Source organism: Emys orbicularis, chromosome 6, assembly GCF_028017835.1.
Source record: "Emys orbicularis isolate rEmyOrb1 chromosome 6, rEmyOrb1.hap1, whole genome shotgun sequence".
Taxonomy (NCBI): domain Eukaryota; kingdom Metazoa; phylum Chordata; order Testudines; family Emydidae; genus Emys; species Emys orbicularis.
In genome coordinates this window covers 24507424-24535143 of record NC_088688.1, presented here as the reverse complement: position 1 = coordinate 24535143, position 27720 = coordinate 24507424, and the positions used below count along the sequence as shown (strand labels likewise).

Below are 27720 nucleotides of genomic sequence, written 5' to 3'. Positions count from 1 at the left end.
ACGCACTGACATGGCAGCATCATTTGGTGGATGGCAACTGAGGGACAACTGAATTCAGTATTGCCAAACCCAACAGCTCAATAATCATGAGTTAGTCCCCTCAGAATCATGAGATTGGCTCAAAAGTCATGCGAGTTTTAAAAAAAAATAATGATGGGGTTTTTTTATTTGCCTTCCAGTTTTTGAGCCTTTAGGGTTCAGTTGGGTCATGTTCTCAAGCTGTTCTCTGCAACCACAACTTAATTACTTTTCAAGTGAAGCGGAGATTCACATGTAATTGCATGAATCTGAGAGCTGGAGCTTTAAAAAGGCACCAAATATCAGACACACGATCAAATCACAAGAATAGACCATGCTGTGAATTCTAATTGTGGTGCTGCTAACGATTGGCTGAATGACCTTGAGTAGGATACTTAGCCTTTCTGTGATTCATCTTCCCTATCTGGAAAATTAGGGACTATAACTCTTATTGGATTACAGAGGTGTGGTGAGGATTAATTAGTTCAAGTTTGCAAAGTGTTTTGAACACATAATGATACACACACATGCCAAATACGATTATTAAATGTTGCACATTGTCATATTTTTCAGCTATCCTCTGATCCTACTTTCCCCACTGGAGGAGGAGTAGGTAAACAACATGAAGCAAAACTTGGCATCATCAGTTAGATTTATTTTGCTGCTTTTTCTGAACATAGAGTGTTTGAATGGTAAGTAGAAAACTATACAGCACATTATTTTCCCGAAAGCAGTTTGTTTAGAAAATTCTGACGATAAATCCTGGCTATCCTGATCCTCATTGGAACCTATACAACTTCAAATGATCAATTCTCTTAAGAACTCCTGTACAGAGATTTTGAAAATGGCTTGATTTACTCTTGTGAAAGTTTTAGGGTCAGTAAGTGATAACTTAGGGATGTCTATACAGCAAAGAAAAACCTGTGGTTGGCCCATGCCAGCTGCTTTGGGTTCATGGGGCTCGGGCTGTGCGGCTGTTTCACATTGCTGTGTAGACTTCCAGGCTCGGGGTGGAGCCTGAGCTCTGGGACCCTCCCACCTTGCAGAGTCCTAGAGCCCAAGGAGTCTAGTTGCTGAGTGGACATACCCTTAGAGATAGTATTGACAGACACCTGTCCCTTCCCCTTCATTCTTCTTAGGACTTGTCACCATGAAAATGTGAATAACAACATTAATGAAAAAGTGGCCTGGAACTTTACTAAAGTAATAAATAAGCTTAGAAGGAGAAGGCACATGTATGCAAATTTGAATACACTTTTTTCTTAGAGATTATTGACCAATGTGTTCTTTATTTTAAAAAGACTTGTTTTTAAATACTATTGGATTCTATGTAGTAGTAATTCACACATTCAGGTTTGCCTTTACACTGTGTACTGTATCCAATCCATGGAATCGATCATCTCCTTACACCTCACCGTCAGTACTACCTAAATGTGTAATGTATGATATTTGTAAAGCTTATTAACTAGGCTGATTTCTGCACTTCCCCAGAGCAATCACCTCCTGGAAAGCCTGAGGTTTTGAAGTGTCGTTCTCCAGAAATGGAAACCTTTACTTGCTGGTGGAAGCCTGGCTCAGATGGAGGACTTCCTACCAACTACAGTCTGCTCTACAACAAGGAAGGGTGAGAAGCTGTGGATAATTATTCTGTAGATTATTACTTTGCTTCATATATATTTACAGACCCCAAACTCTCACTTGTCTTTAAATTGCAGGTAATTATCAGATGACGAAGGTGTTGTGACAGAATAGGGGTGTAGAGGGGTTTTGTTAGGGTCACCCCTCTCTGGGGCAGCTGGGAGCCAGGCTGCCTCACTACTGAGGTCTGCTGAGTCAGGGAACTAGCCGGGTGAGACAGGAAATAGTCAAGGGCTCAGGCCCTCAGGCAGGGGCTGAGCAAATAGTTCAATATCAGGCCCCAGGCCCTGGGTCAGGGCGGGGCAACACACAATCTGGAGCTCAGGCCCTCAGGCAGGGGCTGAGCAACTAGTTCAGGAATAAGCCCAGTCCCTGGGTCAGGGCGGGGCAACACACAAGCTGGAGCTCAGGCCCTCAGGCAGGGGCTGAGCAAAATAGTTCAGTATCAGGCCCTGGGTCAGGGCGGGGCAGCAAACAAACAGGAGCTCAGGCCCTCAGGCAGGGGCTGAGCAACTAGTTCAGGAATAAGCCCAGGCCCTGGGTCAGGGTGGGGCAACACACAATCTGGAGCTCAGGCCCTCAGGCAGGGGCTGAGCAATTAGTTCAGGAATCAAAAACCCAGACTCTTGGTTCTGAGCATCTGGGGCAAGGGGGAGACTGCCACCCGTAAGTGGGGTGGCAGGGGGGACGCAGGCCCACCCACTCCACTGCGTCCCAGCCCAGGGCCCTAACAGCAGCAGGCAGCCTGCTGCTGTGTCAGTGGGGATCCTGGCCACAATACACTGACATGGGCTCTGGGTGTGCCGCAGCCAGACTAGGGTCGGCTGCCCCCGGGCTACTTCCTACCTCCCCCTCTAGCAGTACCTGCATCTGGTCGGTGTCCTCCAGGGAATCAAGGACCATGGGCTCCTCAGAGTACTCGGCGAGCGGTAGGCTTGGCAGCTCCTCTGGGTCACTTCTCTCCAGTAGGGTTAACAGCTTCTCTGGGGTCTGGTTGCCATCAGGCCTTGACTGGTATGGCCAGTCCTCGGGTCGGTCACAGGCTGCAGGAGTCTCCCCAGCATCTGGCTTCTCCGGCGGCCAGGCAGCTTCTGAGCCCTGGGATGCGGCTTTTATACTTCCGGTTCTGCGCTTTGACCTTTGGGGGGCGGGCGCAGGCTCCAGTGGCTCCGCCCACTTTGGCAACCAGAGGGGCTCGTCCCTCTCTGGGGCGTCTGGGAGCCAGGTCGCCTCACTACAAGGGGAATATGTCCATGTCGATTTGTGGATTTCATTTTTGTTTTATGAATACTTGTATTTCAAACTCTGTTTTGAATGTAATCTTTAGTATGGCTTTGAGTGTTCCTTTTGGTAGCTGGAAATTGACAATTAGTGGGGAACCTGTATTTGGAAAGCTGTTACAAACCCATCAACATTAAATAGCTCTACCCTGGAGAAACAATGAGGTTGCTTCAGCTGTGTCATTGACTTTGAATGAACTCTCTACACATAAATCTGTCTGTGGGGAGAGGGCTGACATTCCCCTGGTCTACGCACATGGCTGGGAGAGCTGTAGTTAGTCCACCTGACCAAAGAGAGACAGAATCTGTTTTTTAAAAGGGTGTTTCTCTAAGCAAAGGGAGTAATTTCACTGCCAGGAACAGAAGACACAGCCAGTGGGAGTGCCTTCACTAAAGGACTTGGACCAAACCCAGGGACTCACAAAAGGGGATGAAATGAGAAGTTTGTTTTCCATAGATCTGTGTGTGCATGTGTAAGAATTCCTTTGCTTTACTGCCACATTGTCCAGTGCTTAATTTGCAATGAAAGAGGTGCTGAGGCTCAAGCAACTAGGTGCCAGGGCTCAAGGAATTTTTTGTACTTTCATAACTGATGTGGCAAGCCCTGGCACAAAATAAGCACTGACATTGTCCCTGAGAGGGCGAACTTGAAACCAGAGCTCCCACAGCCAGGTGGTCTCTGAGGGGAACATGTCTAAATAACTGGGGGGGCTCAGGCACCAGTTCCAGGTTCTAGGCAGCTGGACTGCAGGGTCCTACTGTCCAAGAAGGGTGTCAGACATGGGGTCTGCATCAGGGAATGCACCTGAGACCCAGAGTTAGGAACAGTGTCCAGTCACTACCCAGAGAACTTAGCACCACATGGGATTCAATGGGTTGGATCCGGTCACGCAGACAGTGTTGTCCATTCCAAAAGCAGAACTGGTCTAGGTTGTAACAGATATTATTTAAGAACTATGTAAAAGTGAGGTTTATTTTAAGCATGAATTAGACATCTGTGCTTGTGAAAATAAAAGCACGAGATGTGCAAATGCATGTTCCCTATGTGCAAGAGGAGCTGTAGTCACTCCCAAGTCACTACTGATGTTGGTAACTTCACTGAAAGCAGAATCTTTTCTGATTAATAAAGACAGAATCTGAAGTTAGTTTACATAAAGAGAATGTGTTCTAAATTCACATTTCTGTCATTTACATTTCGCTTCAGTGGCTCAGTATATTCATGCTGTCTGTCAGGTCTCCATTTAAGGGTTCTTTCTTTGGACATACTTGTGTGAAGATCCTAAATTACTTGTACAGGTGGGGGAATGAGATTGACCAGTAATAATAGTAATGGGCAAGTGACTGTGTCACAGAAACCACCATCTCAGTTGTCACTGAATGGTAGACATATTGGTAGTCTTTGCAGAGAGACCATAGAGGCAGTTTGACAGAGTAGTGAGAGTAATTGCTTTCACTGCTGTTCCCCGTGTTGTACCTGATCTGTACATAAAAAGTGGGCTTCATTCTCTGGGGCTCTCAATCCTGCACCACTTTCACAAGCACTAAAATTCACTCTTATAATATGGAATGAAGGTCATGCTCTTTTTTGCTTTTACACACATCTCTCAGACACTTTTGATTATATACTGACTAAGGGCCCAACACTGATCTGTGCTTATGTAAGACCATGGGGAACACAAGAACCCTTCCCAGCTACTGCGTGAGGGCAGATCTCAATCCTTCCCTGTGAGCAGCAGGAACTGGTTCCCAACTGGATAGGGGTGGGGAGGTTACAGGGCCATAGCCCTGCTCCTTCCCATCATTGGTCCATGGAGCAAGGCAGCACACCAGGGGAACCAATATGCCCCATGGCACAGCTATGGGAGAGATTTGCCTCCTGGGTCATCATCTCAACCAGTGTTCCTCTAGACATTGGTGCAGCTTTCTATGGCCTCTTGTACCAGTCTGTATGTCAGTCACACAATCTAGCACTAAATGAATGCAAAATAATGCAATTGCCAAAAGCACCTATAAGAAATAGGAGAGTTAGGTATAATGAACTGATAATTTTTTATTTTAATGAGATTATAACATTAAAAATTAGACAAGGCATCTTCTTGTCTGCAGGCAGAACTGACCTGATTAAAGTAATAAAAAATTCTCCTCTATCATAATGCTAAGTAATTAGACTTTCAGGTGGAAATATGTAAAGAAAATATTTGACAACATGCTGTCTTCAAACCAGGGGTGAAAGTAAGTTAAAGGATTTACCGGTATGCCGGAGTCCTGAGCAGGGGCGTGGCCTCAACCAGAAGGGGCGTGGCCTCAACCGGAAGAGGCAGGGCCTTTAAATCACCCCCGAGCTACCAGCTGCAGAGGCGGCTGGGAGCCCCGGGGCTCAGGGGTGATTTAAAGGGCCCAGGGCTCTGGCCACCGCTACCGCAGCAGAGCTCCGGGCCCTTTAAATTGCCGATGTCACTACCCCGGGGCTCCAGCAGTGGGGCTTGGGAGGCAATTTAAAGGGCCCTGGGATCCGGCCACTTCAGGGAGCCCCGGGCCCTTTAAATCGCGAGCCTGGGGAAGCCAGTCCGGTCTGGCACGGCGTACTGGCTCTTGCTGGTACGCCAGACCGGACCGGCTTACTTTCACCTCTGCTTTAAACCAAGTGACTGTCTTTGATTTGCCTCTAACTTCTTGTTCTTAAACATTTTAGAAGTGTTTTGGTGTCCTCTATAATATTCTGTTTTATGGCTCCATGTCAGGCAAACCATCTCCTCCTCCATTTTAATAGCATACATTTAGTTATGACCTATATAATTACTAGTTCTAAAAGAACAGAGGACAAGTTCTAGCCCTGCATAGTTCTAGTAAAGATAGCTCCAGTTCAGCAAAGTAGTTAAATTAATGGGACTTGAGCATGTACTTAAGTGCTGTGCTGTGACAGGAGTGCATACATGCTTAAAGTTAAGTGTCTGTTAAAGTGTTTTGCTGAACTGTGGCCACTATTAGTAAATCAGATGCTTTACTTAATTTCCTGATGACTGATCATTTTTCATTTTTTAATTTCAGAAAAGAACAAATTTATGAATGTCCAGATTACAGAACTGCAGGTCCCAATTCCTGTTACTTTGACAAAAAGCACACCAATCTCTGGACATCTTATAACATTTCTGTAAAGGCAACTAATGAGGTGGGAAGTAACATCTCTAACCCTCATTATGTGGACGTGACTTCCATAGGTAAGAGGGGGGGGAAACAGAAAATAAAGTGGAGATAGGCAGGAGCTGGGAATCATAGAATCAGAGAAATCATAGAAAGGTAGGGTTGGAAGGGATCTTGAGAGGTCATCTAATCCATCTTTCTGTGCTGAGGCAAGGCCAAGTATACATAGACCATCCCGACAGATGTTTGTCTAGCCTGTTCTTAAAAACCTCCAAAAATGGGGATTCCACAACCTCCTTGGTAATCTGTTCAAGTTCTCAACGATCCTTAGAAAAAAATGTTCCTAACATCCATCCTAAATTTCCCTTGCGTCAAACTAAGCCAATTACTTCTTGTCCTACCCTCGGTGGACACACAGAGCCGTCTTCTTTATCACAATCTTTTACATATTTGAAGATTGCTATCATGTCCCACTTAAACCTTCTTGTCACTAGACTAAAAGTGCCCATTGCTTTCAACTTTTCCTCATAGGACATGTTTTTCTAAAGCTCTTATCAATTTTGTTGCTCTTCTCTGGACTCTCTCCAGTGTGTTCATAGCCTTCTTAAAGTGTGGTGCCCAAAATTGGACAGAGTACTCCAGCTGAAGCCCCACCAGCGCTGAGTAGAATGGCACAATTTCCTCCCATGACTTACATACGACACTTCTGTTAATACACACCAGAAAATGCGATTTGTCTTTTTCGCAACTGCATCACACTGTTGGCTCATATTCAGTGTGCAATCCACTATAACCGCCAGATCCTTTTCTGAAGTACAGCTGCTTAGCTAGTTATTCCCCATTTTCTGCATTTGATTTTTCCTTCTTAAATGTAGTACTTAACACTTAAAGTTCCGAACTATGCCATCTTGTTTCTGAAACTTTAGCCTGAAACTGCTGATTGTGAAACGTCTTAATTTGATGGTGAGGGAGCCTTGTAAGAATGGCATTGATCAGCAGATCATGTGCATTCATTTTAAATATGTATGTGTCTGAAAACCATATGATGTGTGTATTATTTATAAATAAATAAATCGTATTAATTTTGACTGATAAATTGGCACCAGGTTTAATTAAAATTAGCTCATGTTTTCCCAATGGTTTGCTGACAGTTAATGCAATTCCATAACAATTCAGATTCTAAATATATCAGACTAGGTTATTTTATCTCAGTGTCTTCTGATCAAATTTTGCTCCATTTACAAATGTAAAGATATTTTTCTAGCTGCTAGCCCCGAAAACTCAGTCAGAATTTTGAAAGCTAAATCATGTTCTTCCTGACTTGTGTTTCATAACTAGTACTATGTCTCTGTGGGGTAAATGTTTCTGTTAGTTACTGTATTAAAGGTATGATTTGCAAGAGAGCTGAATTTTTTTTTTTTAGTCCCAGTCACATGTCCTGGCTCAAAGTCTCAAAGATCAATGTCTCTTTCACAACACAGGAATTATTGCCCACTGCTGCCATGAGGTAACCCTAGGCACCTTCTTCTGAAACATACTAGCGAGGGACAGACCTTACTTTTCTAGGTACAGAGGTTCCTGGTGGCTCCTTAAGCCCCGTCGGAAGTGTTACTAGTACAGTATTTTGAATTAGACCCATATTAGAGAATTGCGAGCCCTGCTCTTTAGTTTATTTTACACTCATACCTTAAATATTACATTCAAAGCGGTAGGGGCTCCGACCCACACTCCTAACATCATCCTGCTTTCAGTGTGTTACCGAATGTACATATTATATTGATATAAAGATACTCAGTCTATTATCAGGCCAGACGGTTTCATTCTATGAAAACATGTATAGTTTTATGCAAGTATACGTTTCTGTTGCCTGACAGATTCAGCAGAAAGTGTAAGAGGAACATGAGCAATACTGTGGCAAGTCAACAGCCAGTTCAAACATACTCAAAAAGAGAGAAAGGAAGCCAGAGAGCTACTGGACTATTCCAAACCCCTGTTGTCTTTTTGATTGGCTTTTCTTATTTAATGTAAATGGATGCTTCCTGAAGCAAATAAGTTAAAATACTAGACGATAATAGGAGGCTTCTTTGGTGATTTCAGTTTTTGATCTTTCATTTGTACAGTTCAGCCAGATCCTCCTATAAACCTGTCTCTGCAAGTAATACAGTCAGCTGGGATATTGTATCTTTGGGCAAAGTGGTCTCCACCTCCATTGGTTGATGTCAGATCTGGTTGGCTTATACTTCATTATGAATTACGCCTAAAGTCTGAAGAAAGGGAAGAGTGGGAGGTAAGGAAATGGCAAACTTTCATAGTGAATGTTCTCTTTTCTCTAGTTCATATATCTGAACTTTATATCTTGATATTATATACACTGTGGTGTCTGACCAGGGTCAGGGTAATCAAGTAAGGCTATCCAAATATGACCATTAAAAAGAGGAGAGTATTTCTGTGGTTTGGAGGGAGAGAAAGTAAGAATTCCAGATATGTACATTGTTGTCCTAAGAACTACATACAAGAGAGAGAAACTGACTACAAGACTGAGAGTACAGTAGATTTTCCTTGCAGTGGCTATCCTGAACGTGTCTATCTCAGAGATACTAGGGAAAATATCACACTTCATATGTTCCTTACATCATGGAGTCAGATTTGGTGAAAAGCTGGCTCAGTGAGCAGCAGGGCTATATTTCTCTTGCTCTGACATCTGAAGTGGAGTTGCTAATATTGGAATGAGTGAAAACTAAACTGGTCCTCAGAAATCCAAAATAAGCCATATGTTCTAGACTCCTGAAGAAATCTTGGTCTCATTGAAGGGAGATTTGCCATTGACTTCCATGGGTCAGGATTTCACTCTTACTTCTTTGTAGTGCCCATTCTTTAAAGTCTGTGGGTGAAATCCCGCTCCCACTGAAGTCAATGGCAAAACTCACATTGACTTAATGAAACCAGGATTTCACTTCATGATTTGTATAGAAAAATGCCCCAGTTCCTTATGGTTTCTATATTTTTGATTCCTCTCCAGACTATTTTTGTTGGACAGCAAGCACATTATAAGGCGTTTAAATTACATCCTGGATTGAAATACATTGTACAGGTTCACTGCATGCTAGACCATGGAGAATGGAGTGAATGGAGCTCAGAAAGTTACATTCAGATCCCCAATGGTGAGTGGCTGACAATCCTTCTGTTAATTTCCTTTTAAAATTTCGGTGATTCCAGTGTTTGTGAAATGTTCCCATGTAGCAGCCCTGAATACTAATGTCCTCTATACACAGGAAATGTACAGTACAAGAGAGAGCAGCAGTGCAACCCTGATAATATCCAGGTATGACACGGTTGTTCAGTCTTCCTGGTCCATTAGTCCTTGGCCTCATTGTTGAGACTGACAACTACAGGTGCTATTTAATGACATTGTGATGGCAGGCTTTGGCCATTTGTTAACTGGGAACTGGACTGAAATCATCAGCTCATTTCAGACAGGGCACGAAACTGCATTCACCATAATATGGTAATTTTTTACCAACCTGGTGTGGGTTTTTGTTGGTGGCCTAAATATGATAGACCTCAGATCTTGTTACCAAACTCCTTAGCCATGTTGTTGCTGCTAGTCACCTCTGCTGTTTTATTAATTATATTTTTCATGTCTTGACATGGAACGTGTTGGCAATGATTAAAATTTTCACATGTGACTAAGGAGCCTAAGTAAGTCCTATTTTCAGAACTGACTTTTAGGCACTTTGGAGCATTGAAAATTAAAGGTCCCAATCTCAAGAATTGAAAAACAAAGATTCTCAATAGCTTGAGACCATTATTCACCTCACGTGCACAATCACAACAGCCTTACTTAGTGCAGTGTTTCAATCAGCATCATGCTACTTGATGTGTTAACCTTTGTCCTGCTGTAAGTTTTTTGTTTGAGTCTCTAATAACATCAGTGAGACACCAAACAGGTCACAATAAATCTTCTTTGGCTGTGATCAGACAAGTAGCTTAGGTCTCTAAGTACCATGTATGAGGTCACTAAGCAAGGAACACATAAGTGCTTCCTTTTTCTTATCCCTTAAAGGCAACTCAGCCTGGTCTGGGGCTGCAGGAGAGAAAGGACAACACTGGCGAGAAGACACACATGGGCAAACACTTGGAAGGAAAATGCAGCTTAATCAGCTAGACTTCTTTTGCTGATTTGTTTTTTGTTTTTCTTAACAGAGTTTTGGGATGATGAGTAGAGAACTAAAGTGTCCTTTTTTAAAGTGGTTTATATAGAATAATCTGAAGATAGACAAACATATCTAGAGTGTATGTACCTTAGGAACTCAGATGTTCCCCATTACCACAGTATCTGAGCCCCTCACAAACTTTAATGTATTTATCCTTACAACATCCCTGCGAGGGAGGGCAGTGCTGTTATCCCCATTTTTACGTACAAGGAACTGAAGCACAGATTGACTAAGTGACTTGCCCAAAGTCACACACCATGTCCCTGCACCACACAGACATCAACCCAGATTTCCCAAGGCCTAGTCTAGTGCGCTAACCACTGGACCTTCCTTCCTTCTCTACTGATGTAGAAGTGAAAACATGTTTTTTCTTGTACAGTAAATATACCTAAGTCTGACTGTCCTGTACCTCCAGGGCCGGCTCCAGGCACCAGCTTAACAAGCAGGTGCTTGGGGCAGCCAAGGGAGAGGGGCGGCACCTGCGGCAATTCGGGGGCGGCAGGTCCCTCACTGCGTCTAGGAGCGAAGGACCTGCCGCTGAACTGCCGCCGCCGATCGCGGCTTTTTTTTTTTCCCCAATTGCCGCCGAGATCGCGATCGCGGCTTTTTTTTTTTTTTTTTTGCTTGGGGCGGCAGAAATGCTGGAGCCGGCCCTGGGTACCTCTCAATAATTTATAAATTCAGGATTGATATTATTCAGTGTACTGTATAACAGTTAAGTTTATTAACTAAATAATTTATGCATTTCTACAGGGCAGCCCCCTGGAAAGCCTGAGCTACTGAGGTGTCGTTCTCCAGAAAAGGAAACTTTTACTTGCTGGTGGAAGCCCGGCTCAGATGGAGGACTTCCTACCAACTACACTCTGCTCTACAGCAAGGAGGGGTAAGAAGCTGTGGATAGTTATTCTGTGGCTTATTATTTTATCTTATGTACGTTTACAGAACCTGAGTTCTCATTTGTTCTTAAATTGTAGTTAATTATCTGGAGAGTAAAAAGTAATTTAAGATTTTTGTAAAAATTAATTGTATTAGGAAGCAGCAGTAGCAACTTCATAATTGAGATTGCAGCAGGGTTTCTGTTTAAAGCCACTCTTTCAAAATGCACTGAAATATTCTATGCAGTGTTGTTGTAGCCATGTTGGTCCCAGAATATTAGCGAGACAAGGTGGGTGATGTAATATCTTTTATTGGACCAACTTCTGTTGGTGAGAGAGACAAGAAGAGCTCTGTGTACGCTCAAAAGCTTGTCTCTCTCACCAATAGAAATTGGTCCAATAAAAGATATTACCTCATCCACCTTGTCTGTCTGGGATATTCTGACAGTCTTCGCCAGATTGCCTTGAAAACTGCTATGCCACTATAAGGCCCGGGCTACAGTTTGTGGTACAAATTTGGGGTCCTTTGGCGAAGGGGCTCCTGAGACACAAGGCCACCCAAAATTACCTGTTTTTAAAATTACCATCTTTATATCGAGCCTTTCGCACAGAGATCTATAGACAATGGTAGGGTAGAGCGACACAAAATATGATCATGGTAAGGGCAATCCAGAGATACAAGTGTCTGGCACCAGAGTCAATCTTCAAAAATTTATGAATAAAAAGTTATTCAATATGTTTGTTTAGTTCTGAGGAGCGAGCTACTTTTGGCTTGTCCCAGCATTGCTCATGCTTGAGCAATGAGCTAACTTAATGTTGGAGTGTGTAGCTGTCTGCTGAGAGCAGGCTCATTCAGGAAGTGTGCAGACACCAGGTCAAACAGTGAGAGACAAAGCGTGGAGCCCACATGCTCATCTTCCTGCTTCTTAGAGGGAGCTGGGAAACGAACACACTTCCTGCAGTCACGGACCTCCTCCCCCACCCCTAATTAGGGTATGTCTACACTAGAGCTGGAAGGGGTAAATTCCAACTTAAGGAGACATACTCATGCTAGCTCTGATCGAGCTAGCGCACTAAAAATAGAAGTGCATCCATGGTGGCACGAATGGTAGGAGGAGCTAGTTGCCCCAAGTATGATCCCATCAATACTTTAAGTACGTATGTGGGGCAGCTAGCTCCTCCCACTGCTTGCGCTGCTGTGTCTACACTTCTATTTTTAGCACACTAGTGTTACAACCCAATGGCAATAAAAAAAAGCTTAGCAATCCTCTCTCCACGCCGGTAAAATCCTCGGTGCATATATCCTCAACCGTAGCATAACTGCACATAAAAAAAAACGTAGGGTTTCTCGCTTTGCCCCTGGGAGGGGTTTTTGCATGGGGTGTATAAACCCTCGGTGGTAACAAAAAAAGACTTAGCGTCCCTCCCTCTGGCCCAGTGGGGTAACATTGTAAGCCCTGGTGCCCGCTTGGGCAGCATAAAATCTTAAGTAAGTAAAAAAATTGTAAAAGCAATACCAACAAGTTGTAACAACATGCTTAAAAAACAAAAGGGTTCAACTGCGGACTTGGGTGTCCCGCAGTCGTGGACAACGGCGGCATTCACGGTGGGGTCAGGGCTGAACGCACGGGCAATAGGCAGCGCGAACACGAAAGTCCCGCTGCCCGGCCTGCTGGTGTCACAAAAGGTTGGTGGTCCTAATGCCCGAGCTACAAAAGGGGCAACAAAACCTCAGTTGCCTCTTTCACACAGGGGTGAGGACCAATCCCGGCTGGAGAGGGCTCTCACCAAGGTAAAATACAATCCCTGGGGTTCCGACACAAAGCTTCAAAAAAGTGTGCATTCTTGGCAGAATTTATTAAGCCTGTATGCCAAGTATAAAAAGCAAAAGGGTAAAAACCTAGGGGCAGCTGTAAAATTAATATAAACTGCAGCAGCCATGTGATATCAAACATTGTCAAAACAAAAAAAAAAGGTTAAAAAAAAAATCAGTGTGCACCCAACAACTAGTAAAAATTAATCAATTAAAAGCGCAAATTACTAACCAGGCAGCAACCCAAGCCCATGCCCAAAACAAGTTGCAGGGTCTTAAAACAAAACTTCCAGGCAAAAAAAGCAAAATGCACCGCCTAAAAGCACTGGCTAAGCAAGTACGGGTCCTTCAAAAAATCTTCAAAAATTTAACCATTTGTGCTCAGCATACGCCGCAACGGCAGTGTGTCTGCCATAAAAAATAAATAAACAATTAAAACGCCAATTGGCCGTGCTTTCTGTCCAGGTGGCAAGCCTCACGAAAAATAACTCGGGTAACCCTTGTAAGTAATATTGTTTAAAAAAAAAAAAACCAAAAGAGGTGGGGGCTAGTTAAAAAGCCCGCCCTCCTTGCTAAATTGGAAATAAAACAAAGCCTGTGCCCATAAAAAAAAAAATCAGCAAAAAAAGCAAAATCGGGCCTAAACAAGCAGGCAGGCAACCAATAAAAAATAGTCAAAAACGGGTTAAAAGCCCTAAGGGCATAGTGGCAAAAGTAAAAAAAAGCAGTAAATACAGGCATCAAAATTTCAAATCCCCAAAACACTACTTAAAATAGAAAAATCTAAGTTAATAAAGGTATCGTGTTAAAAAATAAGTAAGTAATTTTAAAAAAAAATTAAAAAAGTTAACTCTATAAATGCTAAAAAAAACCTAAACAATTAAAGATTGTAAAAATGTTCAAAAATTTTTTTTTGGTTTCTTTGCACCCATTCTAAAAAAAAATGGGTCCTTTTCCAAAAAAAATTCTATAAATAAGCCAGGCAAAAAAACAATCTAATTTAAATCACTAATGTATAAACAATTTAGTCAAATTTGCTAAAAAAAACTTAAGGGGTGTCTATTAAAACTTAACTGCCCCCAAATGTATATACATGTAATCTCTGTACAGCTATATAAAAATTAAAGCAGTGCAAGGGGTGTTTAAAAAATAAAATAAATTGGTTTTGTTTTTAAATAATACCACTAAAATCCATTTAAATCTTTCATTCAAAGTTGCAAAACCAAAAAATGGTTTTGGCCAAACACAAATAACTAAAGTGTTGTTTGGCTTTGGTATTTAACATTTAACCCTTAAGGGGTTAACTTAATGCTTTACAAAATTTAAAATGACGAACAGTCCTGTGGCACCTTATAGACTAATAGACGTATCTTTGTCGCTTTTTACAGATCCAGACTAACACGGCTACCCCTCTGAACATTTAAAATGTTTTTAAATAAAAACCAAAGTCATGGCTGCAGCAGGGCAGTCAAAGCCAAAAAAAATAAAAATAAAAATCTAAATTTTTTTTTTTTTGGTAACAAAATGGCAAATAAAAGCTGTAGTAAACAAAAACAAAAAAAAAACAGTGCCCCACACTAAGCCTTAAAGTAGCTCTGTGTAATCAAACTGTCACTTTGCTAAAGGTACATAAAATTTCTGTAAGCACAAAAAAAAACCAATTACACCTTATATAAAAATTAATATGCCTAATGTTCTAAAAATTAAATTATAAAAAATGCATTTTCCCCAAAACATGTGCAATGTATATTATAAAAGGGGTTAAAAAATGCAAAAACATACCATACTACTTAATTAAAATCCTATTAGGGCTCCAAAAAAAGCCACAATAGGTTGTGTTTTCTTTTTCAAATGTTTTAAAAGCAAAAATTAAAAAGTTAAAAGTAATCAGAACTCTGGTAAAAGTTAATTGTGTCCCTTTTAAAACAAAGTCTCTAAGCTGCTAATGGCTTTAAATCCAAAAGCAAGCCAAAAAGTGTCTGTATTAATGCAAATTACCTAACTAATGAAGGTAAAAGCCATTAAAACCTGGCCTGCCTATAAAACAAACACAAAGAAATAAGCGGGTAATTCCTCTGTAATGCCTGCAATCAGCAAGGGTATTTGTAAAAATATATATATATTTTAAGCAATAATCTGACACCCCCAAAGGGGTAAAAATACGGTTGGGTTTTTTGGGGTTTTTTTTTTTTTTTTTGGTCTTTCAAAAAAACCCAAAAAAAGCTAATACCAGCTAAAAAGCAACCCAAAATACCATAAATCTACTGTCATAATAAAAATTGTATTTTGTGTTCTATGTTTTGTCTTGTGTTGTTTGTCTTGTTGCTAGCACTGTTGTGTATCAAATGCTGCAAAAAACATCCTCAGGTAGCACACACCATATTAAAAAAAATTGGTTTTAAAGCAAAAATTATAAATACTATAAACCTAAAGATAATTAAAAATAAATTAAGCTCCCTGTCCCAGCTACAAAACAGCCTAATACAAAAACAAATAAAAATAAAAAATCATACTGCTATTTCACATAAAATGTACTAAAAGGCAAATACTTGCTTTGTCCACCTTAAAACACAAAATGTTTTGGGTAATACTAAAAAACACTAAGATTTTAATACACTTGCTAAAGCAAAAAAAAATCACTGTTTAATACTTATCAGTACAAATAAATGCAGTATGTTTCTAGCATAGTAAGGCCAAACCTTTTAATTAAAAAAATTGTTATCAAAATTGCACACCAACAGGCTCTAAAAGCAAAAATATAAAAAGTTAGCCCACTCCCCATATTGCACATAAAATCCTTCTGGCTACCCCAAACCCTAAATCCAATAAAAACAAACCCTGTTCCTCCTATTATGGCCTAAAGCAAAATAAAAAACCCTTTAACAAGTAATAGCAATCCCTAATCCCTAAACGCAATATTGTTGTTGTAACCTCCTAAACCAGGCAAACAACATCCACAACAAAAATTAAAAAGGGATGTAACAAAATAACTAATAATTTAAATGGTTTTCACATGTGCCTCAATTTCCCCAAATAGGTGCATTTATGTTGTCCCTTTTCTTTCCCTTTGGCTTTGTTAACAAAACCTGGAGTAATAGCAAAAGCCCCAAAACATCCCAAACAAAAGTGGTAAAACCGTTCTTGCTGCTTCAGGCCTGCAAAATCCTTCATTGCAATATAATCCTCCTCCGCTTAGCCCCCAGTCTGCAAAAAATGGTACTAAAAAAGCACCTCCACGTCTCTCCTCACCCCCACACCCCCACCAGCAGTGGTGGCAAATTTTACCAGCCACCAAATAAAAGGCAGCCACTCAACGGTAAATCCTCCATAATGCCACTTTAAAAGCTTTAAACATTTATTTGCCTCTAAAACGCTTCCAAGTCCCAGCCTTCCTTCCCAATTGTACCGGGGGGGGGGGTCACCCTCCAACTTGCCCTCCTTACCCAAATATTGTCCCCCCAAAAAAGGCAAACCCTAGTAAGCTCCTTGTGGAATGGGGCTAATTCGGCAGTCAATATTTAAAATATTCAGCAGCGGGCCATAAAAAACAAGCGGTTAAAACAATTTTAAAAGGTCATGGGGCTGGTCACAAGTGCAAATCTTACCCACCTTACAGTGGCCACCTCCACCCTCAAACATAGTGCCAAATTGGCCCTCCACATGCAAAACACCTTGCAAAAATTAATTAAAACCATAATTAAGGCCAAAAACCAACTAGCTTAAAATTCTGTGTGCTCCCAAATCCAACAATATTTAACCCAGTAAATTCATAGCATCCAAAAAAATTTGCTCCATAAAGCCTGGCCCAAAAAAATCCATTCCCACTCAAAAATTCCCCCAAAACAATAGCCTTTTCGCTACTCCTAAAAACTCACTAATTAAAAGTGCACAGGCATAGCCTGCTTCTTCACGGCCGTTGGCCCCATAAAAAAAGGGTGGGCCCCAGTATAAAAATCCAACCAGGCCTTTAAAAAGGCTGCCTCTAAAACCGTAGTCCATCGCAATGTGTAAAAGGTGGCTCCGCCCAATAACACGGCTAAGCTGTATGTGCTAACTACAGCCCCCAACTATCAGCACATATAAATTGCAAAGGGCAACACCTGGCAGCTATAACCTATAAAACCCCCTCAAATAATGTGTAAAACAAGGGCAATGCCAAGCCACTTTTACAAGGTGGGTCAACACAGCTGCTAAAAAGGAAAGGCATCAAAATATGCCCCCACTAAGGCACATCTGTTTACCAATACCTCAGCGTGTGTTTAAAAAAACACCAAGCCCAAAGTGCCTCTCAACTTGCTGTTACAATCTAAAACGCAAACATTTTTAGTGCATTGGCCCGCTGTTATTCAAAGTATTGTTAATGTTTCTAACTATGTTGTGTTTAATTTTTCATAAATCACACCCAATGTTTTCCTGCCGTTAATGCACACCCAAAAACAACTAACCACGTTCCAGACAAATGCCTCCTCCTTTACAGTGTTACAGCACTTTTTTTAATCTAAAAAAAGCTGCCTTTGCCACAGCCATCCAAATGGGGCATCTATGCCAACAAAAAAAAGTGTTATGCTATGTTTCTAATAAAGCCAAAAGCCACTACTGGCTAGTGCATGCAATTGTTGCCACCCTAACAATTTTATTTGTGCTATATTGCTGTTTATGTAAAAGGCCAACGGTAACCCTAGCCACCGTGTCAGAGAAAGGGTAAAAACCTAAGTGGTGATCCCTCAGAACAAAATGTTGATTAGGGGCCAAGGGGGGGACTGTCACAACCCAATGGCCCCCTCCCTCAGGGGGTCCCCTGGGGAGGCAAATCAGCATTGTATGTTGCTAACGCTGTTGCAGGTATTGCAAGGTATTTCGGAAAGGGAAAGGTGTGAGTGTGGAGTGAGAGGTTCCTTTGCAGGTTACAAAAGGCCATAAAGGAAGGAAGGAAGAAGGGAATAGGTTAACTCGATGCTCCAGCTAGCTCCAAAAATAAAACTCTATCTCCAGCCCAAGGCCATGGCACACAACCAACTCTCGGCTGCCTGCCAAAAAAAACGGGGGCCTAAATTCCAACCCCAACCAGCCATAAAAAAAAAAAAAAAAATTCAGCTAAACAAAACTGCAGGGGCTGCAAAAACTAGTAAAACAGTAAAGGCCAGCAAAAAAAAAAAAAACCAACAGTTTCGCGTCCTTAAAGCTGGTGTGTTTTAAAAAAGCTTAAAAAGCCACAAAAGGCCGGTTTAAACTGGTACAAAAAGCACGGGAAACAAAGGTCCCTAAACAAAATGCCCCCCAAAAAAGCCCAAACTTAAAACCTTCCTAAAAGCTAAAGCAAATTAAAAATTAACAGCAAACCCTAAACGGCCTGTGCACAAAACAAAACTCTCATCTACCCTTCCCCCTCTTCTTCTTCCATTACACCCAGGCTTGGCCAGCCTTGGGTTGTGCGTGTGTAAGTATAAAAATGGGTTAGGGCTCGGGCACTAACACTTTTTTCCTTCTTCTAAGTAACATGGAGGTAAACCCGTCACTCACCGCTGTTATTTTATTAATAAAGCTTTAAAATTTAGTCACTTGGTGTGCTCCTTCATCTCCTCCCCTAACAATCCTGCGGCCTCAGGCTAATCACCTAACGCCTCAGGCAGATTGGTAACATAAATCTGTCACACTAGCTAGCCACAGGTACATCTCCTGGAGCTGGAATTTACACCTTCCAGCTCTAGTGTGGACATACCCTCAGTCTGGGAATAGTAATAAATATATTACTGGGGAAATAAAGAGAGGCACAAACTGGATTTTTGAGGGGCAGAGGGTGAAAGACACATAATAGGTTTTGGGTATGGGGGAGAGATGCACAAAACAGATGTTGAAGGTATATCAGAGATATAAAATGAATTTGGGGGGGAAATGAATGTTTGAATTATTTAGTATTTAGTAGGCTTGTTAAAAGATTTTTCCAAGGCCACCTAGTACCTGGCACTTGGCAGAGGCAGGTGGCATGCAGTGGGACTCACTTTGCTGCTGTTCTGAAAGAAAACCAGCTAACCCCCTGCAGTGTTTACCCAGCTGAACACTCCCACACACAGCTGATAGAACACACTCTTTGGGGGCCATGGTGTGCAGATCATCTCAGTATCTAGGGCCTACTGCACATTTTTGAACACTGGGGATGAATCCTGCCTTATTGCTCCCCTGAGCTGGATCAGCATTTTATGCCTTCTTCCTGTTCCCCAGAGCATGAGTGGGTGATATCCAGTCCTAAGTAAGTAGTACTGATAGTAGTAAAATTCATGTGCTTTATTCTGTATATTTCCTGATCACTACGTTTCTTTAATTTCAGAGACAAATCAATCAATGAATGTCCAGATTACAGAACTGCAGGCCCCAATTCCTGTTACTTTGATAAAAAGCACACCTCACTCTGGGCAATCTATAATATCACCATAAAGGCAACCAATAAGATGGGAAGTAACATCTCTGAACCTCAATATGTGGATGTGACTTACATAGGTAAGACATTAAGACTTTTTTAAACAGTGGAGCCAGAGGCAAACTGATCCAAAGTGCATGGGCTTTCAGATCCAGTGTTCAGGACCCAGTTAATGTGTAAAAAATATATACCCATGCAATGTGGCATCTAAGGTAAAACTGCTGACAAATGCATATGGCCTCCTTCCAGTGTGCAGAAATAACAAATTTTTAAAATTGCACTGATTTTAATCGATGTTATTTTAAGAGCTGGATGACTTTTTCATACTAAACCTTTTTTGATAGAACCATAGAAGATTAGGGTTGGAAGAGACCTCAGGAGGTCATCTTGTCCAACCCCCTGCTCAAAACAGGACCAACTCTAACTAAATCATCCTAGCCAGGGCTTTGTCAAGCCGGGCCTTAAAAACCTCTAAGGATGGAGATTCCTTTTTTTCCCATTTTTCACCCAAAAATGCAGATTTGGGTTGACCAAAACAATTTGCAAATTCAGGTCAATTTCTGCAAATTGTTTTGGTTGGAAAAAATATTTAAAAAAAGCTTGGATATATCAAAATTGTTTGTTTCAGCATTTCCAAAATGAAATGTTTTGACTTTTAGTTTCTGAAAGATGTTACATTTCTGAATTTCCCTCAATTTTATTTTGAAAAAAAATTAAATATTTTTTTAAAACCTCAACATTGAAATAAAACATTTAGTTTTGGGTTGATTAAAACATTTTGGTCAACCCGAAACAAAACTTTTTTCAACATTTCATTTCACCAAAAAATTCAAACCATTTTCATTTTGAGTTGACCCATAACAACTCTTTTTTTTCCAATTTTTCATTTGGTAATTGAACAGAAAATTGGTTATTCAGATAGCTCTAGTTGTGTGGTTACATTCCATGCAAGTCTTTGACCATTTTTAATTTTCTGTTACCTGCTATATTTCCTGAATGCCCCAGAAGTGGAAAACAGGACAGAAATGGCATTTGATATTATTTGCGTGTCAACGCACATACCATATATCACACGTACATGTACCAAATACAACCCTGGGAAACACCATTTCAATTCTGCCACTACAGAAGCTGAGGTCAAGTTGATACTCCCACTAACAGTCCCTAGATTTGAATGTCTGGGGGTATGGTGTTATCAATAGAGAGTGTCCTCTACTCTGGAATTTGTTTTCCCATCAGGTCCAATAGAGCCTGAGTCAGTTGCTCTTTGGGTCATGGTGTGAGGATCATTCTCTTCTCCGGCTTTTGCTGAGAGAAGTAACTCTGGGCAAGTATTCAGTTTATTTCATGGGAAAGAGTGTTTAAGAGTACATCTATACTAGAAAAATTTAGTACCAGTTTGCCAGCAGTGGTGTAGCTGCCTGGGTGCTAGAAAGCGTGTAAGTACTACTACTGTAGACATGGCTACGGTATTTTTACCACCATGTCATGAATACTTACTCAGTGCAGGTTTTTGTGGCATATTGGTAAAAATGCCTGAATCTGTCTACACTAGCAGTTTGAAATGCTGCAGCTGCAATGCTGCTGATTTTTGCTGGAATCTGGATTCAGTTCTTTCTAGTGTAGACATGCCTTAATGTTGACACTGGCCAACAACTCATGTATTATTTTTAAATACTACATATGCACATGGAGACTGTGGTCTTGTTTTTTCTGAATTTTATGAGAGATGTGACTATGTAAAATGTTACCTACTTAATCACTTAAATCTGCTACTTTTGTGCATTCAGAGATATATCTGCTGACTTTCATGACAATAGATTTTTACTATATTGTACTCCCACTAGCTATGTTGTCTCTTCAGGGTTATGAGGGAGAGAGGTAACAGTAACACAGCAAACAATAATGCAGCAAAAAATAATTTTCAGTTTTAATTGTTATCAGTTCATAATATTACAAATCTCAAAATGAACTCAATGTATAAACTACTCTGATTGCTTCGAATTTGTGCTACCATGCATTTCCAAAAGATTATTAATCTCCTTTCTCACAATACCAGAAAGAGTTATATAAAAAATTTGACAGTTGCATGTAGCAGATGAATATAAAACACTACCAATTTAGAATTCTCTACTCACTTTTCTTACACCAATTGATAGCATTTTACACCCACTCTGCAGAAGTGTAAATGACTTCCCAAGGTGCAAAGCGAAGGTGATTTAAACCCTTTATCCCTTTTTACAGTTCAGCCAGACCCTCCTGTGAACCTATCTCTAGAAGTAAAAAAACAAGTAGATGGAAAACCGTATCTGTTGTTGAAATGGCATCCACCTCCACTGGCTGATGTCAAATCTGGGTGGCTTACTCTTGAATATAAGTTGCGACTAAAACCTGAAGAAGGGGACGAATGGGAGGTAAGATTTTGCTAGTTGGTCTCTTTTCAATTATATTATATCCATGAATGTAACACACCAGACACCATCAAAAATTCAGCATTACCAAAAGTTGCCCTACAGTGCTGTATGAGAGATCACAGTATTTTCCCACACCTAGAGAAAAAAATAAAGTGGTATCTCAGATACCTCTGTGTGGTAACCAGTGGCAAAAATATTTGACTGTATATTAACTGTAGTATTACCATACTCTTTAAATTGTCAGTCCTAGTTTAACCATGTTCTAGATATGGGTTTGATTGTTGTTGTTCACCATGGTAATCTATTCTAAACCACAGACATAAAATTGCTAACAGAAAGCTCAGTAACAATCGGTGGTAAAATTATCTGAAACTATTTCCATCCATGCAAATAATCATTAGATTCTATTGGCAGGCTATATAATGACAATGTATGCACAAGCCTTTACCTCTCCCTGTCCTTAAAACTGGGGACATTTTCTTTGGGTTCCAAGCTCACAACTCTTTCTTCTGCCTTCACTACTCACTTGAGCTCCGCTCAGAGTTCCATCTTTGGTGCTCCGTCAGCTATTGCTCCTCCAAAATGCTGTCTCTCTCTGTTGGCTTGTGCTGCTCTTTTCAATATCCTCTAAACCCTTTCAAGTTTAACATTTTCAAAATTAACGATTCAGAATGATTTTTTTTTAACTGAGTACCTCGCATCACTAAAGGACGTCCGCTTCCCCATCACCTTCATCATCTGCTGGATCCTTCCTTGTTTTTCGCATTCATAAACCAAAATAAATAAAACTTGGGAAAAAGGGAGATCCAGTCCTGGTGTGTTTTCACAATAGTTTCACTTAAACATTGCACTAGAGCTAAAATTCTTTCTCACAGCATTATATTAGAAAACTGAGAATGGCTATATAATAGATAGACCATTATTCAGTTCCCATATTGCAAATTCTTATGTTGCTATCTAGTTTCAGTACTGTTCATTTTACACTCCCATTACTTTGTCAACTTTCTAAATAGCCTAAAATTTTTATAGCAAAATGCCTCAGGGATGAAACCCCATGCTCTGGATGTCCCTAAACCTCTGACTACCAAATACTGGGACTGGATGACAGGGGATGAATTGTTCAATAATTGCCTTGTTATGTGCATTTCCTCTGAAGCACCTGGCATTGGCCACTGTTGGAAGACAGGATATTGGCTAGATGGACCATTGGTCTGACCCAGTCTGGCCGTTATTATGTTCTCAATTTTTATGGGTTTTGTGTTCTTTATTCTTCAGACAATTTTTGTTGGACAACAAACACAATACAAGTTGTTTAGTTTAAATCCAGGAAAGAAATACCTTGCACAGGTACACTGCAAACCGGACCATGGAGAATGGAGTGAATGGAGCTCAGAAAGTTATATTCAAATCCCCAGTGGTGAGTTATTTGATCCTCCTTTTATTAATTATTTTTAAATGGAAGTGAATTTAGTACGTTAGTTAGCTGCCCCGCTAGCAGACCTGAAGACTGAAATCCTGTATTACCCACAGGACAGATAAAACATTGCTAAGGTAGCAGAAATGGCAGCTTCCCTACACCATGTTCTCAATTTGCCTCAGCCTTGATTACTTCTGAGTAAGAAGGTGGTTCATTCTCCTTACCCATTTAAGCATTGGCCACTCCACTGAATCTGCCAGCAAGGGTGCTGTTTAGTGCCTTTTAATATAGTGATTTTGATGTGTGGATACTTGTCCATTGCGAACTGCACTGAGATTACTGTCTAAGACACCAAACAGCCATTAACATCAGATGGTAATAGTTCTTAGTCACTGCCTACAGGGGATGTATTTGAACTGGCCTAAAGGAATAAGGCTTCGTGTACTATTAGAAATTCTCAAAGCCATCCAGTAGTTGCCCTCTCCCTATAATTTCATTAATTATATTATACAGGACTTGACAATGAAATGGCTAAATTATTCACAAAAATAGATTTATGCATGGCATAGATGCTGCCCTTGCTTTTCTGTCCTGTGTTGGTGTATCTGGCTGTGGCAAAATTTACCCTCCTCGTGTACTTTTTACTCTGATAGGGTTTTTCTCCTAGGCATTTTATTTCCTGTGCTGTGCCATCAGGTGAAGAACACCTAAATATCAAGCACTAATATGATGCAGTAGATCAGTATGTACTAGAGATGGTCTCGAGCCACAAAACTGAGTTTGGGGGTTAGGCCCATTTTAAAGATAGGTGCCATTTGCAACATTTTTATCACCCGCTTTTTAGCTGCTACACTGTATGCAATTAAAGCATTCCTGCTTGTATTTTCTAGACATAGAGTTGAAGGATGTGATTGTCTGGATCTTTGTGGCTGTATTATCATCTGTCATTTGCTTAATCATTATCTGGATGATGGCTTTGAAAGGCTTTAGGTAAGTCACTGCCTTACTGTTTGTATTAAATCTAAAGGATTTAGTTAATTACCTTTAAAAATAAGCTTTTAATATTTGTTTTAATTTTTCATTGTTTTTATGGTCTATTAGAAGTTTATCAAGAAATGATTAGATCCTGAACTGAAGTAAATTTAACGTCACTGGAGCTATGCCTATTTACATTGACTGAGAATCTAGCCTTGAGCTTCCTGTTTAGTTTTTCCTAGTTCATTTGGCAAACGTGTTATGGAGTATTCCTACTTCTGTATGCCTTCTGTTGTGGCTTTTAGTTTATTTTTCGCATGGTACCATAGTAGTGTGAAGTGCCCAGTGCTGGAAATAGTGTTGGCTGGTTAGGTGCTGCAGCAAAGCGATCTGCGTAACTTATATTATTTTTCTAGTGAGACATAGTGAAATGGTGGCGCTTTTTTTGTTGTTTGGTTGTTTGTTTTCACCATGGAGTCTTTTTTGTTTGAATAGATATTTAGAACCAATTGTGCCTATCAGTGCCTGTGCCGGGGCTTTGCAGAACCACATTGTCCCAGGGGGAGTTGTGCTGTGATAAACTTTGGGCAAGTGCCTGGCGGTTGTCTCCTTCTATCCCTCCCTGTTCCCTTTGGGGCACTATGGGGGCGTTTGAAGGAAGCATTCCTTGAGCTCCCCCAACTACAGACAGAGATTGCAATTGTGATTGTGACAGGCTCTTGCATGGGGGAAAGCTCCTTGTGCCCCCCTCCATGTCCTCCCACCCGCTCAGACACTAGCTAGCCATTAGAGCCTGAGCCCTGGTCTACACTAAAAACGCATGTCGCTTTAACTATGTCACTCAAAGTGTGGCAGTTATACTGACCGAACTCCTGGTGTAGACAGCGCTATGTTACTGGGAGGGCTTCGCCTGTCGACATAGCTAATGCCTCTCGGGCAGGTGGAGTACCTACACCAATGGGAGAAGCTCTCTCATCAGCATAGGTAGTGTGTCTTCACTAAGTGCTACAGTTGTGCTGTAAGTGTAGACAAGCCCTCAGAATATTCTCCTGTGAACAGGAACAGTTTAGCAATTGAAAAAGCACACTAGCCTGAGGCCTGGACGTACTATTTGAAGTTTAAGACTTCTGCCAAAATCACTGATTACAATGAGAGTGAATGTTAATTACTCCATTCAGTTTCAGTTGAATAGTGCATTTTTCTTCAGTTTCATCACCAAAATGTTGTGTAGTGTTGCTGTACGGTGTTTGCAGCTGCTGTGTTCCACACTTGAGATAGATGCATTTCAGCACCAAAATGATGTTAGGTGCTGTACTATTCCAAATATTAGTAATAATAGAAATAAGTGATTCTGACAATGTATATCACTTACAGTTTATAAGTACCGTAATTAACTTCACCACAGTATTTGCACTATTCCCTTTCCTGTATAGATATGTAAGGCACTTAAAAATGTTTACTGAGCTATACCTGGCTGACACTGTCCTGGGAAGGCGTCACACAGTGGGCTTGGGTCTAATAAGAAAGGTATCAAATACATTAGAAATGTTTGAACTGAACTGGTATCGAAATGGGCTACCAATTGGGGCAATAGGGTCTGTGCCTTCACTTCTTATGTTCTCTGCCTTTGTTTTTTTCAGTATGGTAGCCTGCATCTTACCACCAGTCCCCGGGCCCAAGATAAAGGGACTCGATACACATCTGCTAGAGGTGGGTATTACTAAAGAATATAGTGGAATTCCGTGCTACATACTTTGCCAAGCTTTTGTAATAATGAACGCAACAAGGATGGCATTTGCATTTAATACTGGAACAAGCCTTTACCCTACCTAGGTACTTTATAGCTTGAATTTGTTTGAAGAATAAGTAAAATGGCCAGGTTGATAATATGGACAGGACATGCCTTTAAGCTAGTGCCTTCACTGGGGGGGGAAGAGTGTATTTGAAGAGGGGTTTTGTACCAGCAGTTACTCTCAGAGGCATTGTATCTGAAGCTATCATAATGCCTCCTGGTGCACCAGGGCCACTTAAAGCCTGAGTGACTCTTGTCAACTCTTTTTTTAATAGGATAAAGTATGTGCTCCCCACAACGCTCTGCTGTCCAGAGGAGAAGAGGTGCCTGGGCCATAGTCTTCCATCATCCTGTCCCTCCCCACCCCATTGGCTGCCTAGTACCATTGTCATCACTAGATTCCCCTGGTCCTGGTGTGCCGTAAGCACAAGTTTTGGGACTATCTGGCCCCTGAACAAGGGGTTCACATGGGTGCTTGTAGACTCCCACTATGTTTTGCACCAAAACAAGGTTAGGTTTAGTGTAGCCTTACCCGTATAACTGCACACATTACAGCAACTGCAGCATTCAAGCACGTTTTCCATGTTATAGGCGTAGACTAATCACTGCGGTCTCAGTCAGGGTGGGAGAGAAATACTAACAACAGATAAATCTTACAGTTAGCCACAAATATGATTGTAATGTATATTGTTGTTATCCCCTCAGACAGGGAGGTCCGACGAGTTTTTGAGCGCTCTGGGTTGCCAAGACTTCCCTCCAACATCAGACTGTGAGGACCTACTGGTAGAATTTCTGGAGGTAGATGACAGTGAGGATCAGCAACTAATGCCAAGTCATGAAAAAGGTCATCCCAGTAAAAATATGAAGTCAACACACAAGGAAACAGACAGCGACTCAGGGAGAGGGAGCTGTGACAGCCCTTTCCTACTCTCTGACAGGAGCAGAGAGCCCAGAATCCCTCCATCAGCATTTCAAACACCAGATATCAGTGAAATTTCAGAAAATAATGCAAGAAAAAGCAGCTGCGAAATTCAGAGCACAGACCTAAAAGGGAAAATACCTTATTTTAGCATTGGTAGTACAAAGTTATCTACGTGGCCTGGAGCTCAGCTATCTAACAATCAGACTCCTAAATGCTCCTACCACAACATTACGGATGTTTGTAAGATAGCCCTTGGCACCATGAATGTGAATGTTACATCAATTTTGGGGGGAAATGAAGAAAATCAACAGTCACAATATTCTAAACCCACTGAAACTATCAGTGAGGAAAAACTGGACAAGCAAGGAGAAGTGGAGAGCTCGCATTCCAAAGCTGACCAAGACAGAATGCAATTGCTGCCCAATGAGAAGTCACCTTTTTTGTCTGCTAAACTAATGGATTATGTAGAAATTCACAAAGTCAACCAAGACGGGGCGTTAGCTGTATTGCCGAAACAGAAAGAAAATGGTGGCAAAACTGAAAACTGTACTGTCCCTGGAACCAGCAAGGAATATGCAAAGGTCTCAAGAGTTGTGGACAACAGCATTCTAGTAATAATACCAGTTTCAAGAGTTCAGACCACACCTATGTTTCAAGAACCTCCAAAGGAATCTGTTCAGAACCTTCAACAGAGTCAAACAGAGAAAAATATGAGCTATTGTTTTACAACTCCAAGTGAGTGCAAAATAGACACTGGTGGATTAGATTACCTGGATCCAACTTCCTTTATGTGCTCCTTTAATTAA

General features: G+C 41.1%; 1 protein-coding gene across 1 annotated transcript; it reads left to right on the top strand.

Annotated features, from left to right (window-relative positions):
* Positions 1-640: 640 nt before the first annotated feature.
* On the top strand, positions 641-27720 carry PRLR (prolactin receptor). The gene is made up of 12 exons (XM_065406286.1): positions 641-710; positions 1510-1642; positions 5985-6154; positions 8198-8364; positions 9097-9238; positions 11045-11174; positions 19305-19474; positions 21639-21808; positions 23084-23225; positions 24116-24215; positions 25841-25910; positions 26698-27720. The coding sequence occupies exons 1-12, from the start codon at positions 641-643 to the stop codon at positions 27718-27720; spliced, it is 2487 nt and encodes an 828-aa protein (XP_065262358.1).